Consider the following 19,845-nt stretch of genomic DNA (forward strand, 5'->3'; position numbering starts at 1 on the left):
AGTTATACCACTGAATTTGTAGATTTGGGAAATGTTTCTGCTTTAAGAACATTTCGTGTTCTCCGTGCACTTAAAACAATCACAGTAATTCCAGGTACCGTATGCATGCTTTAAACGCCACCTACAGCAGGCATTCGTTCGTTCTGTTAAGATTTGTTTAAATGCTATGTTGTGACTTTTTTGGGGTGCTATATTGCTTTAGAAATGTAGCTCTCCCTACACCTTTTCGCTGCATGCATTTATTTATCACATATTTTCGCTTGAAAGCAGCACCCTTGGGCTGGGGGTAAAGCTGTGTAGGTATGGGGTGAAGTTTTTGTGAGCAGAGTAGCGTGAGTTTTGAGGAGGATGGGTCGAGGCTCTGATTCACATGGTTGGGAGGACGCTCCTGCAACAGAAGCTCACATTATATTTGACAATAAGCCTGGCTTTAAGTGAGGTTGATATCCAGAGCAGAGGTTAGCTGCTCGAGGACTGCGTCCAGAGTGCAAGGATTCAGTTTATTGCAGAGGAATATTCGAGTCTATCATATTTCGAAATACCTCTATTGGCCGGCAAAGGTAACCTGCTCTTGAGCAATGGGTTTGTGTATTTTGCACCCTGCATAGTATTGCTGTACAACATTGTTCATACTGTGGAGTTCTAGGGTGATGTTATTAGCACTGCACACAACGATGTGTCATGGAGAATTCATGAGATGACTAATAATTCAGAATCAAGTTCGGAATCGATAGTTCACATCCAAATGCTGACCATGTCAGATGGATTTGTGGATGTTCTGGCAAGGGGGTGTTAGGACTAGCATTTCATCATCAGACGGGAAGAGGTAGCTGCAGATTGGCGACACTGCTATGGGCTTGTGGTGGACGTGTGTTATTATCTCTCTATGTGTTCCTATCGTTGGTGCGGGGCAGTCTAGATCATGCATGACCTGTTAGGAAATCCTAAATGAAGTGTACCTTCTGGAGGCGATAACAGTGCCAGCTACTAGTAACTTTGGCTTTCCTGATTTTGGAAAGTGCGGAGCATCAGATTGTCTCTTGGGGTGTTCCCAGATGGACGTAGTAGCGTTTTTGGACTGACCATAGTTATGTGGGATGGGATACAATTGTTCTAACTGTGTTTTGTTCCACTTAAAAATGGATGGCCATCTGAAGTCTTAGGACACCATTAATGGCTAGCACAGGGCGCAAAGTCCAAGGGGAGTTTGTGTTTGGCACTGAATTCTGGATGCACTGGTGACTCATACATCAGCTCAATCCTGATTTCTGCTGCAATAATTGACTGTCTTTGACTGCCGTGCCCTCTGTCTGCTTCTGGACTAAGCTGTTGGCACTTACGTTAGGAATAGATTTTTGATCAACCCTCATAAATGGTTTTGAGAAACTCCTAGTTATCTTCCGGTTGTGTGAATAGATCTACTTTTTTATAGTAAAGTAAACCGCTCAGAGCTCCCGCTCTGCCGCTTGTTTAATGAATGGGTATCCGTGCTCTCTTGAAACTAGGATGAGATGCCCAGCCTCCCAGTTCCCTCACACACTGCTCACATTTCCCCTCTGTGTCATGCCTAGTGATAGATATGACGAAGTAAAGCCTTAGAGCACGCCCTAAAACTGCAATCTCAAGGTCAAAGCAAAGCAGATCTAAAAGCAAGCCCCAGGTAAATCCTAAAGGCTGGGTTTCCCCATGGGATTATCAGATCACCTCGCAGGCAATCTTCAGGCTCATTTAGAACTACACAATCTAAGCAGCAATTACATTTTCACCAATCGTATTTTTGATACAGACTAGGAGCCCAAATGTATCCACCATTAATAAGTCTAATCAATACAGTTTTTTCATCAATACTTTTGGAAATCAATTCCCGAATTGTCCATATATGCCCAGTCTATTAATCCTCACATTGGACTCTCAGAATTCCAGATCGTGTTTCGTTTTTCAAGTGTCTGCAATTAACTTTTCAATTGCACATTTTAATTTTCTAAAAGTTGAATGTGATATTATTCAACATTATTTATTTTTCCGGTGTTTCACTTAGTGCTACTTTCGCTGCTAGAGAGACTTCCAGCTACTAAAACTACGCAGAAATCTACTTATTTACATATTTTGTGTAGCCAGAAAATATTGCCGTACAGCCAGTTCTGAAGCTTTGTACGTACGTAGCTGGAATAGAGTAATCTGGGAAGGGTGACGCAGGATACAACAGACAATATGTAGGCAGGCTTCATTGGATGATGGCTGTGGTGTGGCAAGGTGGATATGTTTGTTTTGGGGTCTGGTGACTTCAGAAAGGAATACCGAAGGTGTACGTCACTGTGCTTTAAAGGTATTTTTGAGCAATGTAGACAACCAATTATCCATGCACTCATGATCAGTTAACCCTTATTAACTCGAAGCCTTTATAAGTATGTGCATTGAATTGTTGAGTATGTGAAGCTTCTTGGTGAATAACAGTGTGTTTGCTACAGATTGCATACTAACCAAAAGCACTATACGCTATGAATGCAAAGTCCCCAGGATCTGCTACACCCCTCAGGCACATCTTAATTTGACTCGCGAATTTGGTTTTGGTCCATAAGACAAAACATAGATGTTCACTACATATCTGAAAAGTGCTTGAAGGTGTGCATGGCTTTGTGAGCTCCTTGCATCAGACCACCACTAAGAAAATACTTGATTTCCTTCCTCCAGGCCTGAAGACAATTGTTGGGGCATTGATACAGTCAGTGAAGAAACTTGCGGATGTCATGATTCTCACTGTGTTCTGCCTCGCTGTCTTCGCACTTATTGGCCTCCAGCTCTTCATGGGTAACCTCAGGCAGAAATGCGTGCGGTGGCCTGCCCCCAATGACACCATGGTAGACGACTACATGCTTGGGTTTGAAAATGGCACGTCTTTCAACACAACAGTGAACGATACAACGGCGATCAGTAATAGTACTTTTGACTGGGAGGAGTACATTCACAATACAGGTAAACAGATGCCTTATGCAACAGAATTATTTTACGAAGCATGCCTTCTTATAAAACGATTCTTTATTGAGATTACAAATTGGGTGAATGCTCTTGTACACAGTTAATTGTTGTTGATTGAGGCTGGCATTTGAGTGGACCCTCTCGTATAAAGGGTGCACATATGTGCTCTTGAGATGTAAAGTTGTGAATATAAATGTCTTCAATCACTCACTCCCATACTCACTTTTCACTTTGCTAGCTAAAAAACGAACAGCGCACACACACACAGTTTGTAAAAGAGAAGCGCACCAGCTTGTAAGACTTATTGTTTACAATAAAAGGCTAGGAGCCTGTGTGCCTTCTTTGCTGACTCCTAATTGGCTAGTGAAGGCCCGGTGTCACATCCTGTTTAATATCTGGTGCATGGACCAAATACAGAATGATTCTTCCTAATTAGTTTCCGTCCACCCCTTGCGCTGTGATTGAGGTACTTCTTTGTACATCCAGCCTACAACAGCGCATGCCTTTTGCCATTTCTTTACTTCCACACCCACCAACACTATTTTTTTTGCAGTTGTATATAGCCCTAACTTGACCCGAAGGTATTGGAGTGCTTTACGTAGGTTCAGTTACACTATTCAGTTACATTACAGAAGGCGTTCATTATTTTAGTTTTTTCAGGCACAGGAATATTAAGGGATTTGCTCAGAATCACAAAATCCAGAGCCGACGCTGGGACTTGAGCCTGGTTTCCCAGTTCCAAAGTTGACAGCTCTGGCCATTACGCCATATCTTCTCCTCTCCTTTGTCTTGGTACGCCACTTCTTCGTGTTGCCTACCTCTGTTTCCCCACCCCTCAATGATTGTTGTCTAAAGAGTATAGTCCTTTTCTTTTTTTTAAAGAGCCCGACTTCCGGCAGGCGCTCAGTGGGGGGCCCTCCAGAAACACATTCCCAGCGATCAGTAAAAAAATATATTTCCCTCCGCTTGACAGCTCTAATGGAGTAATAGCCCATCTTTCCAGGAGGGGGACTCAGGATTGGCCATGATACGTGCTTTGAATTGCAGTGTGTCTGCTCTCTACATGAAAGAATAGCATCAGTGGAAATGCCTTTTGCAGCAGCAGAACTGATTGCAACGTTTTACACCTGAGTAAAGTGCACGTAAGGAAGACTTTGAGAATTACATGGCATGGGCATTTAATCTCAGATTCAGTCCACAGGCACAGAAATCCCCAGATAGTGAATCGGGCTTTGAGAGCAGGCCTGCTGCTGAAGGAGAGGGGGGGAGATTACTAGCAACAGTGTTAAAAAGAAGTAATTCCGTTTTATTCTGATTAATTTTATATCTCCAGATCATTTTTAATAGCTCAAAATCATCTAGACCCTTGTGGATGATCTGCTTCTCTGATCTAAGGTATGTAATTATATCCTCCTCAAACATCTATTTTTTGGCCATTTCTAATACCGGGGTCTCAATCCCTTCATTCTTGAGAATCTGGACTAATAGAATATTAAGAAGGTAAATAAAAATGGAGACAGAGGACACCCCGGATGAGTTCCCCTGTTCATAGCAACTACCCCTGCAAGATTAGAACGTACAAACTCCTTCTTTTGTGCCCCTTTATACATTCTGTAGCATTGTGATAAATTGGGCATGAAAGCCAAACCTTGTCAAGCCATAGAAAAGCACATCTCGGTTAACCCAGTCAAATGATTTCTCTGCATCGACCATTACTAGAGCAGCAGGAGTATAGTTAACCTCAAAGTAATCCAGTGCATGTATTAAAAAGGCTGTATTCATCGACATCACCCGGTCAGCCACAAACCCACTTTGATCATTATGTAATACAGCCTGGGCTGCCCGAGTCATGTGAATAGCCCATACTTTCATTAAAAGTTTTTAATTTGCATTCAACAAGCTAATTGGATGATATGAGTTTACATCTATTGGGTTCTTACACTTTAAAAAAATGCTATTGACTGTAGACTCCTTAAAGGAGGGAGAACCTAGCTAGCTTGCTTGCAAATGCTTTAAAAAACTCTGCCGGAAAAACCGTTGTTGTCACAAGCCTTCCCACTAGGCATTGTGGCATAAGCTTCCTTAATATCTAATGCTGTTATAGTAGAGACCATCCTCTCTTCCTGGGAAATTGCCTGCTGTGGTAGCCTGATAGACTGAAAATATTGGTTATGCTGGCCAGTGGAATCATATATTTAGTTTCATACAAGATCTTATAATGCTGCAGAAAAACTTAGGACACCTTGGCCAGAAACAACCTCCACAGTTCCCGGCTTCTGTGGCTGACTAACAAACGCACCATTGTGCTTAAACCGGGTTGACCATGTAAGACTTTTTCCAATAATCTGACTGTCCATCTATAACTGCTTTTGAAAAGCCCTTGCGCTATTAATTACCTCCAAGATAAAAAAACTCTCTTAAGTCATGTTTGGCTTTACCCAATAAATTCTCCATGGAAGGTTGTTGACTCTGCAAGCTGTTTCTTGCCAAAGGGCTATAATCACTACTGACTGAAGCTCAGCTATACGCTTCAGATGAACTTTAGACTGTTGAGACATGTAAACAAAAATCTGCCCCCGAATGGTAGCCTTAAAGGCTCTGCAGACTGAAAACAGGGATGCCCTATCCCTATTCTGATTTAAAAAATCTTGAATTAATATTTTCATCTCTGTTAACCAATCTTGGTATGAAAGTTCCAATCCAGCTGCCACCTGGATCTTTCTCATCTTATTGCATTAAATTCTACAGTAATAATAGCAAAAGAATGATCAGAAAATGAGTTTACCCATATAACTGATCTTACCCATTTAAGTCAATAGGAAATTAGGAAATAATCAATACGGAAGCTGTATGTAAGAGGTAAGAGAAGTAAGTGTACTGTGACATTCCCACATGAGCTCTATGCCACGGATCTGTTAGTTGAAAATCTTGCTTAAGCGCTTCAATCAACTTTTCACTTTAGCATTAATTGTTGTTTTTTTTTAGATGTATCCCATTCTGAATCCTGAATACAATTACATTCCCTGCCTAAAATTATTGGAACAATCACCCCATAGCAACATTGTAAATCTGTTTTATTGCATCTGGTTCATCCAATACTGGGGCGTAGTAGTTGACCAAATGTAAACAATTTCCATTCAGTAATTCCACTTACCCTGGGGATCTCTAAAGACTTGAGAGACCAACCAGTCTTCTCCTCAAGCATGATACATTGTAACTCCTCTCACTGCCAACTCCGCTGAGGCAAAATTCTACTTTGAGTAATACTCCAGGATAAGGAGTTTTGATTCATTGCTTTTAAGACTTGGTCTCCTGTAGAAAGAAGACCTCCGGGGAAAACGAGGTTAGCCTTCGACGTAGCCCTCCATACTTGCGTTTCATTTGACACACGATTGACATTGTAACAAATAGCTACTCCCAGCTTTATCAATTAAATGATGTGGCTATGATGAAGAAGATTAAGGAACTGTTGGACTGATGAGCACTCCTTCCCTTTACGTTAATTGGTATATAGCCTTTATTAAGATGTCTATTTTACCTTAGTTGTTATTTCTTTTTGCAAATGCTCCTATTAAAGTTAATAAGATCTATTTTATGGAACTGGCGACACTTTTTAGGCATTTTGTGTGGAATAAGAAGGCTTCTAGGGTAAAACTCTCTATATTCAAACTTGATATCTGGCGGTGGGCTGGCATCTCCTAATGTGAAGACATATTATGAAGCATATTTTTAGATGCATTAGTAAGCACATGTCAGTAGGCTATGAGTATCTTACTTTACAGGAGTGCAAGTTTCCTGGCCCGAGAATCCCTCATAGTCAGTTAATGTTTTGGAATGCCAGTGGTTTTAAAGAACTACAGCATTTTGTATTAAGGAACAGATTTATTGCATGGCAAGAACTGCATGCAGGAAGTGGCGATTCATGTAAGTTTTTCTTTCTGGTGTTTCAGCAGATTACTCTTTTTTTGAAAAATCACTGCCCAGAGTCCAACTTAAACTCCCACCCCTTTATGCATGCACTTTTGAGGTAAAAGGTTAGGGGGATAGGAAACTGGTATAGACTATTGCGGGAGTAGGGGAGTAGTCAGCAGATGATAAGCTCTTTAGATAAAATCATCCTTTCCACACAATGCACATTTTCGGAGGCATACTGGCAGTCTATCTCGTTGCTAGAACATAAGGCTGTAAGGGCAGCAAATTTTAAGAGGATGTCCTATCTCACTAGAATGTACCCGGCAGTGGAGGCTTACTGTTTTCTCTGCTAGCAACAGGGGATGGGAGGTTGGCTGCATATCTTTTTAACCTGCCAAAAGATGGCACAGTTTTTGGAACTAGTGTCCTCTTCTCTCAGTCTTGGTCTCCAGATTAAGATTGATCCAGAGGCTTGTGTGGCACTCTTTGGGTTTATTAGTAAAAGTAAAGGCTCTGGGATTGACAAGTGGGGTCAGGTGTTTATAATGATATATTTTTTGATTGCTCACTCTCTGATTCTACAGGGTTCCTACATACCATACATAATAAAATGATTAGCACAATGAAGTTGGAAGAGGCATATGCAAGACGGGTAGGGTGTCTAGAGAGATTCAACCTTGACAATTTATGGATGCAAATTTGATGCAGTGCAAGTGCAAAGCATATCTATTTCAGGTTTTCTACAAGGGAAAGAGGTTAATTTACTGTTAGGAAAGAGTTTCAACAAGGTACAATGGCACTTTTTTTTGATGGATACTATTTCAATTGTACTGCATAATTTGTCCTTCCACTGCATCAACAAGGAATAGAGGAGGTTATGAAAGGGTTTTAACAAGGGACAATGGCACTATCCTTTTGATGGCTGCTATTTCAGAGGTACCTTATAATTTGTCCTACCACTGTTTTAACAAAGAAATGGGGTGAAGATCTAATAGGGCACAAACATTATGCTGAACTTAATGTATCATAAACGTGTTTTGTTTTTTAATGGCACGGAGGCACTTTATTGTGGAATATAATCTATTATATGTGTTTTGTCTTTCAATGGAATGGCTGTCTGTGATTCATGTTGATATATTTCATTGTCATGATATGCTTTTTATTATCTTGCAATTGATCTTTGATTATGCTCAATACTTTTTTTTAATTTGTCCACAGTTAACTTCATGTAGCAATTTCATGCCGTTTTATGTTAAACACTTTGTAAATTGTACTTTGGTCTGTCTGATTTGGACAATGTCCCATACTGTGAGGCCCAAAAAATACTCCTGTTAATTGACTGATATCTGTCCATTTAATGCGAGTAATGCAAAAAGAACAATTGATGGACAGGATGCAGAACAATTTCATACATTCACCCCAGTACAGAGATCTGGGCCTAAATCCATGTTTTTTTTGCTCACCATGCCTTTCCAGTTTGGACCCAGCCATATGCAACTCAGTCTTGACACTGCACCCAGTTTGAACAGTCCAACGTGAACTGCCGGGCCAGGTCTTCCTTAGACTGGAAACAAGCATCCTAGGACCAATTTTGGGCTTTCAGCCCTCATCAGCCTGGATAGCCTGACTCCAGTGGCATAGAGCTCACCCGACCCACTTCCGGGCATACCCTTCTACACTCGGGGAGACACACGCAGACAGAACAATTAATGGACAGAATGCAGAACAATGTTATACATTCACCCCAGTACTGAGACCTAGGCCTAAATCCATCATTTTTTTGCTCATCATACCATTCCAGTTTGGACTCATTTAATGTGAGTAGCAGCCAGACACTAAAAACAAACACAATGCTTTTATGCGTGGATTTGTTATAAGTGTACAATACCATATGATGGCCTTTTGAGCATAAACAGCATGCTGAATTGGGTATGCCATATCCTCTGGTTACTAAACAGTGGAACAGGGCCTAAACCTGCATTTGATCATTGGCAAGCACACTGTTGCAAAAAAAAATCCCCTTTATATCTCACCTTTATGGACCTTACTTCTGCGCTCGACCTCGTCAACAGGTCACGATTATGGTCCATTCTTTTAAAACAAGGCATGGATGAAGCCCTTGTCCATTTATTTGCGTATTTGCACAGAGATCTGCGTGCCCGGGTGAGGATCAGCCAGGACCCGGACGTATCAAGTGACATCAAAATTGATAGAGGAGTGAGACAGGGGTGCGTTTTAGCACCCCTTCTTTTTATTCTATATATTAATGACCTACATGATTCACTTGTAAAACTCATCCATGATGTCCCGAGAATAAACGGTAAAACACTCCCTGCCTTACTCTATACAGTTGACATGGTTTAATGGCACGCACCCCAAATGCCTTACACATTTTAGTACAAGGTTTTTTAGATTTTATGGCTCTTTTAGACTTAAAGACTAATTTTAAAAAATGTTTTTTTATGGCTTGCGGTCCAAAAAAACGCCCTATTAATAAAATCACTGTAAATTCGGATAGCTTACAAAGCACTTGCACCTTTTCTTATCTTGTGTTAGTTTATGCTACAAATGGCTCCTGGTGTGACCATGTGGCACACAGTAGAAGTAAGTTGTCACGAAGTATTAACACAATTTTGGGTTTACCCCAACCCAAAAGGTCTGAAGTCGTTTTAGCCCTTAAGAAATGTTGTAAACTACAGTGTGCCCCCACTGCAACCTATAGAGCAGAAATGTGGGGCTTTACCAAATGCAGTAGCATTCAAAGTGAATAAAACAGACTATGCAGGAAACTTTTGGGAGCCCCGATTTCCTCCTCTGTATATGTGTGCCACAAAGAACTGAAACTCCCCTACATTGAAGATTATATTAGGGCGCGTCCAGCACTGTTCTGGGTTGCAAATTGTAAGAACAGCGCGGCAACCCTCACCAGAGACATAATAATTGATTGCCTTAGATGTGAGAGGGGACATACCAGTGCTCGCTGCTGTAAAAAAGAGCCTTAAGAGCATGAACCACCTGTGCATCTTTTCAAACCCAATCCAATCCGAGTTAATTAGCAAAAAGGTGATACAAGAGGCACTGTATAAAAAGTATATTGACGAAAGGCATCAGAGAGAGATCAAGAAAACCTCAGTTGCAAGGTATATGCCCATAGAGGATTGTTCTCACTTGCTTTCCACATTCCTTTTAAAACCTATAGGACACTGGGAAAGAGGGCTGCTATTTCGCTTACGGGTAGGCACTATGAAATACTTATTATGTTTTCCTCTGGGCTACATTGGTGATCTTGATTTACAAAAGGCTTTTGATACCCTTTTTTTTTTTTAAACGCGCCCTTTTCAACTTCATGGAAGCCTACACGGAAGTGTTTAAAACTAGAGGAAGATTAATAAATTTTCCGCATTGGTTCATTCCTGTACGCTCACGCAGAACTATGTGTACTCAATGAAGGTCATCAGAACTGCATATCATTGTAATGTTGTAAAACGATTTTGAATATATGATACATCCCCTAAATTGTGGTCCATTTTAGTCATTGTTATAAATGAACTGTACCTTTTTGCCTTAATGTGTCTTTATGTATGGATTGTCTTTCTTCTTTTTATTGTGCTTTTATGGATATTCTATATTTGAATAAAGATATTTTGAATTGAATTGAATTGAACAGTTGAGGCCTATTTGTCTTGTCTTGTCAGAGCCCCTCTTCCCCATGAGGAATTGGCTATAAAAGTACTGTAAAAATAACAAAACACAAGGAGAGCAAGTGAAAATAAATGGATCCACTCTTGGTCCCCTGGGTATTGAATAAACAATTAAACAACAAAAGAGTGAATCCTAAGTGGAAGAAGTGCTGGCAGGAGAGGTCACTTTTTAAGAAGAACCCTCACTCACGAATCTAGTTGGTGACATGCTTCATCATTGGGTTCCCACCAGAGGCCGAGTGCCTCTCTGGTGTGCTACAACACCTGATTAAGCAAAGAAATGATGGACGGAATGCTGAATAAATCATACATTCACCCGCAGTCAAGAGATCTGGGTTAACGCCATTGCTCTTTTGCTCACCATGCCCCCCCTGTTTAGACCCAGCCATATGCAAATCAGCCTTGACCCTGTGCCTTATGGAAACAGTCCAGATCGAACTACCAGGCCGAGTGCCCCTCTGGTGTGCTACGGCACCTGATTACAGCGGAGCGGGTTGTTTGAATTTGGGAGGTGCAAAAACATTAAAGTGCAAAGGTTAAAATTGCCTTATTTGTCCTAAAAAAAGATTTATTTGTGGAAAAGTAAGGTAAGAACAAAAATTAGTTAAGTGGATGTATAAAACTGGTTAAATTGACATCACAAAGTGATAGTAAAAAACGTGGTCTACATATTTCAGCCTTCTCATGCCAATAGCGAGGCTTTCTTCAGAACCAATGTCACGGTGGTATGCACACGCTAACGTGCACCCTAACCTGTGAAATCAAATTCCACACAACTCACGGTTAGGAAGTCCTTAGGTTTTCTGAAAGCAAAGTGACTCTGTAAGATAAAACACACAAAGAGACAAACATGCCATATTATACGTTTTGTACAGGCAAGGAATTCAGGCGCCACGATGTGGGTGACATTGCTCATGCTGCAATGCATGCTCTTCTCGGTATGTCCATAAGTTGTGCAAATTTAACCTATGGTGGTGGTGGTAAAATAAGTGCATGAATCTCTAGCACTTATAGCGAGTAAATAGCGGGTGAGCTGAATATTGCCCAAGTAAACTGGCTAAATATGCTGAATACCATAAAATACCGTGATTCTGTACGTTGATTGTAGCGTTGCCGGTATGTATACCACAAAATTAAAAACCAAGGTGAAACGTGACTACTCAGCACAAACTCTATGTAGTCAAAAGGCTCAATGTAATGGAAGAAAGGGCTTACATGTGATGTAGGAAACCTTACATCATGGATCCCAGCGGGGGCGGTGTCTTGTAGTCACACACTATGATATGAAAACCGTCCATTGTTAAAAAACTGAGCAAACAGTAGATTTACCTTGAAGTTGCTGCGACCTGCCGTACACTTACTACGCCAAAGCCAGATGCCCATATGGCACCGGGTTCAACCCGACACACAGCACTCTATTAACAAAGAATGGGGCTGTCTTCCCTGCAGTCATATATTATGCAAAATTCTTGATCTCAAATTTTTTATCTACAATGCGACTGGAAGTACTTCCAGCGGCACTTTGGATATACTCCTGCTCCACCCACCCGCAATCTAGATCCTATTTCTTCTCCCCCTGCACTCCTGTCCGTGTTTGTTTTGTCCCCCCAACCCTGTCTCTGTCCATTCCCCGAACAGAAGGCGAAAAAGCGCTAAAAAGTGGCTAATGCTGGTACCTTGATAGCACTTTTCTTTATTCATCCCATTATCCACCCCACCCACATCCTTGTTACTCACCCTACCCACAGCTCATTACCCATTTCCCCTCACCCCCATGATATCCACCACAACCTGTTTGCCAAAGCTAGTACCTCTCCCAGACCTATTGGTACTGCCATTGCTTGTCTGCTATTGGCAATCCTTTATTATGCAGGACATCCTTATTTCTACCTTGGTTCTCCCTGAATGTTTTTGGTATTTCAGCTATGGGAAACTCCTATTTTGATCTCTGGGTAGCATGGCCTGCTAATAGACTCCGCTTGTATGTGTCCTTTCCAAAAAGTGAAAACCGTTTTCGCAATTGCATTAGCATAAATGATCTTTATGAAAGTAAGATGGAATGTGTGCAGAGGGAGTGCAGGCTGCACAAAAAGAAACATTCTAAATGTAATCCTTCTTTGACATTGAGAGCAAAAACTGCAAAAGAACCTTGCTCATAGTTAGCAGCATAGGTTAGGCCAGTGTTGTCACAAATAAAAAAAAGTAAGGCTCTTACAATGTCAGATTTAACAGTGCTGTTTATCTACATAAAAATATCCTAAACTGGTTAAATTCATGTTTTTTATTCTGAACATTGCCTCTACCACAAATGTGGAAAAGGTGCCATCTAGAATATTGCTATGAGGACAATGTGGGAGCAGCACAGACCACATATGTGTTTTCAAAGGTAAAAGTAAGGATGATTTTTCACTTTATATGCCACACTTTAACATCTTTAAATCAACTACAACAGTTCATAAAAAAATACCTTGGTTTTCATCAATACATTTGATTAGTACTTCATCTCGTTTACCACAAACATGGCAGAGTAGAACCTTTTATTGAAATGTCATAGTATTCCATTGGTGGAAGACATTCTCCTATCCTATAACAGTTGCTATACTATACCCTTATAATGTCATTGTGAAATTTGAATTTGGACTGAGAAAAATCTTACAAAGGCCTCTGGGAAAGTAAAAAAGATGGGGAGCTTCCTCACTCAGTGGAAAAGAACTCTCTCGTCCTTCACTTCAGTCCTCCCACAGAAACTAAACAAGTGCATAGAGTGATCACAGGAATTACTGTCACTAATTCAAGTGTGATCCAGTAACCACGACTCCCCCAACGACATCCGTATCTTCTATTGTGCCAACTTCTACAAGTACAAACCCCATCTGTGTTGCACTGACAACAGCAACAAGCATTGTCACTGCAGTTTGTATTAGCAGTACTGAAATCCAACCCAGCATACCAACACCTGATGTCTGCTATATGTCTAGTGTCTAGTATAGTGATGAAAGACTGGACCCATCTGCATTTTATTATTTCCAAGTTCCTGAAAAGTCAAACGAGATTTTGATTGCCCGTCATGGATTTATATGCTCGTCACATATTGATTCAATTCAAGAACAAGGAAATCTGTATTGGAAGGGAAATATCTTTGGGGAACTAAATTGTGGCAAATTCACGAAACTGATACCTTGTTTAGCGCATGTATGATTCCTAGAGATGTTTTCTTTTTAAATGAAATTGTGCAAAAAAACTCCCTGCATGAGTTTAGTTTCTCTTTCAGATTTGAAAGCACAAACAATTTCTAAAATTATTTTGAAACATTTTGCAAATGACAGGCGAACGAAGAGGAATTTTACAGATATTATTTTAGTTGTTGGCACATCAAAAATATATAACACGTTTAGCCACATCTATGATCTCTCCCTGCGCATTTCGTTCTACACCTCAAATACTGACTGCCTTCAATATACTGAAGTTAACCGTTTCTTTCATTCAAAAGATTAGATTATCTATGAATTAGTCAGAATTGCTGAAATAATATTGCTTTGAAACTGTGCACCTGTTGCTTGACTTTAATCATATTAGCTCTCATTTTTATTATATTATTCTTGTGAAGCTAATTAACCATGTTAAAAAAAAGGAAAATGTCTTATCTTGTAAACATGATCTCAATCTCTCAAAATAGTCTTTTGAGAAGTCGAAATAAATGTTACTTACAAAGAGTGACAAAATACAAGTCTGTATCCGAGGGATAAGTGAATTGCCTTGTATTGTAATGTATCATGTTAATGCTCCCTATGTGGGGTCCGAAGCACGTACCCACAGCAATAGCAAGCTGCATTGTGTAGAGTGTGTGGTAGTTTGATTTTGAGCCTATTGAGGCATATTTGTAAAAACATAGAATTCACAAAGTGTGAATGTATGCATCGACCCATTTTCAGCATGACCAACAAGTATGCAAAACATGCTTACATGTGCCACCTGTTGTAATTGGCTTTGAGAAAGCCCTGTATCACAGACAACTGAATTTAAATTACTCTAAGGCTTAAAAGCTGGGGGTATGGAGCAACTAGCAAATGAAATGGATTTATTGGTAATGTTGTTGATTACTGGAGGGAGCCTCCATTGACCCACAGGAAACCAAGCAGTGAAGATTGAAAGAAGATCGTTTTCAACCTGTGTGTTTCACATGTATACGTTTTTGCACTGTTGTTAAAGATTGGAGGGATTTGTTAGCATGAGCTGAAAGCCATTTTGTATTTTGGCAGCCATTTTAGTTAGCCATGTGCTCGCCATGTGCTGTTTCCCTCTTCAGAGCCTTGCACATGCTCAAAAGGGCCTAGCTACCTCCTCTACGAATTAAGGCTAGGTAAAATGTATGTTGCTCTCTCTTTTTCTCAATTTAATTTAGCCTGTTTAAGTTGTCTGTGAAATAGCAATGAGACATTTAATTGGCTATTTAGTAATACTGTTTTAAACATTGTTAGCATTAATAAAATGAATAAGTGTATATGTTATGTTACTGCCCATCCTGTTTCATAAAATTATGACAGGATAAATAGTCTAGATTGTTGTTCCCTTATTTGACCTTTAAGGGAAACTAGATGTGGGTAGTTTTGTTCTACAAGTCTTAAGGTGATAACACCATTATTGTATGTTATTCTCATGCTACATAGTTTTGCAAGGGCATTGCTAGCTTTTACTAGCTAGTCTGTGTAAATAAACTGACAGTCCTTATTAGAGCTGATGTTGCATAGCCGGGAGGTTGTGTTGCTCTGTTTAAACTCTACTTTTAAATTGTTTGCCTGCGCAATACGGCGATTTTTTAACTTCCTCGCAACATTTCCTAAAATTGCTTGATTGAATAAGCTTTGACCGCTGACTTCTTCCCCCTCCTCCCCGCTGCCCTGGGCCACTCCAGCCGAGTATCGATGCTGTGGAGTTGGTCCCAGGCGCAGACTTGCGGCGGCCATATTGTGTGTGGCTCTAATCTTCGCGCTCTAGTTGCGCATAAAAGGGGCTCCCTTTGACCAGGCGCTCGATTGACTGAGTGTTTGTGGCCCTCCTGATGCGGAAGCCGGGAGGTTGTGTTGCTCAGTTTAAACTCTACTTTTAAATTGTTTGCCTGCGCAATACGGCGCTTTTTTAACTTACTCGCAACATTTCCTAAAATTGCTTGATTGAATAAGCTCTGACCGCTGACTTCCTCCCCCTCCTCCCCGCTACCCTGGGCCACTCCCAGCCGAGAATCGACGCTGTGGAGTTGGTCCCAGGCACAGACTTGCGGCGGCCATATTGTGTGTGGCTCTAATCTTCGCGCTCTAGTTGCGCATAAAAGGGGCTCCCTTTGACCCAGCGCTCGATTGACTGAGTGTTTGTGGCCCTCCTGAGGCGGAAGCCGGGAGGTTGTGTTGCTCTGTTCAAACTCTACTTTTAAATTGTTTGCCTGCGCAATAAGGCGCTTTTTCAACTTACTCGCAACATTTCCTAAAATTGCTTGATTGAATAAGCTTTGACCGCTGACTTTTTCCCCCTCCTCCCCGCTGCCCTGGGCCACTCCCAGCCGAGTATCGACGCTGTGGAGTTGGTCCCAGGCACAGACTTGCGGCGGCCATATTGTGTGTGGCTCTAATCTTCGCGCTCTAGTTGCGCATAAAAGGGCCTCCCTTTGACCCAGCGCTCGATTGACTGAGTGTTTGTGGCCCTCCTGAGGCGGAAGCCGGGAGGTTGTGTTGCTCTGTTTAAACTCTACTTTTAAATTGTTTGCCTGTGCATTATGGCGCTTTTTTAACTTACTCGCAACATTTTCTAAAATAGCTTGATTGAATAAGCTTTGACCGCTGACTTCTTCCCCCTCCTCCCCGCTGCCCTGGGCCACTCCCAGCCGAGTATCGACGCTGTGGAGTTGGTCCCAGGCACAGACTTGCGGCGGCCATATTGTGTGTGGCTCTAATCTTCGCTCTCTAGTTGCGCATAAAAGGGGACGTCCATGTCTCCGCGCAGCGGACGTGCTCAGCGGTCGCGCTGGACCTGTGCCAGAGTCCGGCCGGACGGGCCTAGCGGCTAGGGATGCTGCCACTCTCCTCACTTACTCTCCCACTGCCCTCAGGAAACTACAATCTGCACACTGGGTTCTCTCACAAGAAAGCAGAGAGCGTGCCTCCTCATGTGGTATTGCACGTAATGCCTCTCCCCCACGTCCCAGCTGCAAGCCCCCAACCTGCCCCAGCACTACTGGGAGGCATATCCGTGTAATATATTTAAATACACGTTCATTTGTAAAACACCAGGCCGACCTTTTTCTCCTCCTTATTTATGAAAGACCTAACATCCTCCTACTTACTGAGACCTGGCTGACTGACGACTCTCTCCCTGACATCGTGCCAGCACTGCCCCCCGATTACTACATGCTTAACATGAACCGACCCTTTGGTCGGGCTGGCGGAGGGGTGGCAGCTGTCATTCGAAAGGAGTTCAAATTCATTTCCACGTCCTCTTTTATCCTCGCTGATGTGGACAACCTCATTATCAGCCTGGAAACTGGAGAGGGAGCTCTTACCCTTATCGTTCTCTATCGCCCCTTCCCCCCACCCCATGCCTCTGTTTCCCGTCGCCTTCAGCAAACAGCTAGCCAACTTGTTCACTTCTTCTGCTCGAGTCGCTGTCCTCGGAGATTTCAACTATTGGTATAACGGCTGCGACGCTGGCCCTCATGCGGCTGAGCTGTTCGAAGTTCTCTCCAGCCTCAACTTGACCCAACTCGTCACTTCTCCCACCCACATCAGGGGACATATACTAGACCATATCTGGACCCACAACCTCATGATCTCCTGCCCCGTGATCACGCCCTGTATCTGGTCGGATCATTATATGATCGACACCGTGATCACTGTCAGGGGTGGGGTAAAGGTCCCCCCACTTACAGGTGGGGCTGCTCGCAAATGGAGCGCACTTGACTCTCAAGGCTTCCTCTCGTTCCTGGCTGATACTCGCCCCCAGCCGCGCAGCGCTGCGACTGTTCATATACTAGAGGAAGACTTCTCCGGCTGGATTACCAAGGCTAGCGACCAATTTGCCCCCCTCTCCAGATACCCTCGTTCTAGGCACAGTAAATCACACAAGTGGTTTAACACCACTCTGAAAACTCAGCAACTTGAATTACGCCAGATGGAACGTAGGTGGAGACGCAACTACTCGCCTACCGACAAAGAGTTATACGTGACTGCACGAAAAAAATACAAAAATGCAATCTTGGCAGCAAAATCCCTACATATCTCTGAAAGGATTCTCACTGCCCCTAATAAGTCCAAGGAGATCTTTACAGTTATGAGCGAGCTTACGTCCGACGCTAGAACCCTTCCTTCTCAGACCCCCACCCAAGAGTCCTGTAATGCCCTAAATAGTTTCTTCATCGATAAGATTACTAATATTAAGAATACTATCCCTCCTGTACCCCCTGCTGCCTTATCAGCTTCCTCCCCTGGAAACCCACTCTCATTTTTAAGTTTTCCTACCCTTAATTCTAACATTCTAGCCAAACTCGTTGCTCGACTCAAATCGGGCTCGCCCAACGACTGTTGTCCCCCCTCTGTGTTTCAGACATCTGCCTGGCTCTGCCGGACTGCATCCTACCCCTGTTAAACACCTACCTTGAAACAGGCACGGTGCCCAACTCCTTCAAGGAGGCAGTCCTGGTGCCTCTGCTAAAAAAACCTGGTGCCGACCCAGAGGACTTTACCAACTATCGGCCTATCTCCCTTCTGCCCTACTTATCCAAACTTTTGGAGGCACATGTCACCAGCTGCCTCTCTCAATTCATCGAGTGCTCCAACTACCTCGAGCCCAACCAAGCCGGTTTTAGACCAGCCCACTCCACCGAGACTGTGATCCTGGCAGTCATGGATTCTTTAAGGGGCAATGCCGACAAAGGGGCAGCTCAAGTGCTCGTCCTATTAGATCTGTCAGCGGCGTTCGACACGGTGGACCATAACATCCTTCTCCACCGTGTCGAGCAGGCCGGCATCCAGGGCCTGGCCTCTGCCTGGCTCAAATCTTTCTTGTCGGGCAGAACCCAAGCGGTCCGCTTAGGCCCTTTTATGGCTGCCAAGTTGCCATCTACCTGCGGAGTGCCTCAGGGATCTTCCCTGTCCCCTCTGCTTTTTAATCTCTATCTTGAAACCACTCATTCACTCCCTGAAGAGGTGGGACATCACCGTCTTCAATTAAGTAGACGATCTGCAGATCATCTTCCTTCTCAGCACTCCAAATGCAGCCACTGACTGTCAAGCGGTGATGCTACACATCCAACAATGGATGAACCGTAACCAGCTCAAGCTGAACCCGGGGAAAACAGAGATAATTCTCCCAAGTAACAGCCCCACCTATTGGGGTCCACAGTTCTGGCCGGTGGAGCTTGGCTCCCCACCTGCTCCAGCCAAGTCAGCAAAAAGTCTTGGGGTCATTATCGACACGGAGCTCTCCCTCAAGCCACAGGTGGGTGCTGTCGTGTCATCATGCATATCCCAGCTCAGAAAAATCAGGAAAGTCTCCCACCTCCTTACACCTGAGGCTCTGATACAAGTCCTGATTGCCCTGGTACTGTCCCGCCTGGATTTTTCAAACTCTCTGTACCATTGCCTACCCAAATCCCTTCTTCACAGGCTTCAAATAGTACAGAACCAGGCGGCCAGACTGCCTACAAGACCCCGAAGTGGCAGTCCGCGAAGCCTTTACTTCGCAAACTCCATTGGCTGCCGGTTGAACGGAGGGCTGCATTTAAGATCGGCTGCCTGGCATTCAAAGCTGTCTCTGGGACCCCTCCCGCCTTTCTCAAATCCCTGGTCACCCTCTACCGCCCGGCACGCAATCTACGGTCTTCTCATCACCAGCTCTTAGCTACTCCCCCAATTAAGCTTAAAAAATGTGGTGGCCGCAGATTCGCTCACTTAGCCCCCAACCTCTGGAACCCGCTGCCTCTTCCGTTCAAATCTTCCAATTCTCTCCTGGAATTCTGAAAACTCTTCTTTTTACACAGTCTGGCTAGACCCCCATGCCTACCCCTCTCAGCACTCAATCAGCGCCAGGAAACTTATGGTGACAGAGCGCTATATAAAACTCCCTTAAGATAAGATAAGAAAAGTTTGGATCATGAAAAGTAGAACGCAGGGAAGATGCCCATGTGATCCTTAGCAAAAAAATGTTTTGAAGGAAATATTGTTTTATAGATAAGAAACCCTGTTAAATAAGCAGTTTTAGATTTTCCTGT

The 19,845-nt window shown here is 42.9% G+C and overlaps 1 protein-coding gene across 1 annotated transcript in view; it reads left to right on the forward strand.

The window, feature by feature from the left end:
• SCN4A (sodium voltage-gated channel alpha subunit 4) overlaps positions 1 to 19,845 on the forward strand; it is a 1,232,571-nt gene that overhangs the window by 646,715 nt on the left and 566,011 nt on the right. The window contains exons 6-7 of the mRNA XM_086923780.1: positions 3 to 94; positions 2,692 to 2,973. Of these exons, the coding sequence (XP_086779906.1) occupies positions 3 to 94; positions 2,692 to 2,973 (374 nt within the window). The remainder of the gene's footprint in view (positions 1 to 2; positions 95 to 2,691; positions 2,974 to 19,845) is intronic.

The sequence above is a fragment of the Lissotriton vulgaris genome, chromosome 5 (genome assembly GCF_964263255.1).
Source record: "Lissotriton vulgaris chromosome 5, aLisVul1.2, whole genome shotgun sequence".
NCBI lineage: Eukaryota > Metazoa > Chordata > Amphibia > Caudata > Salamandridae > Lissotriton > Lissotriton vulgaris.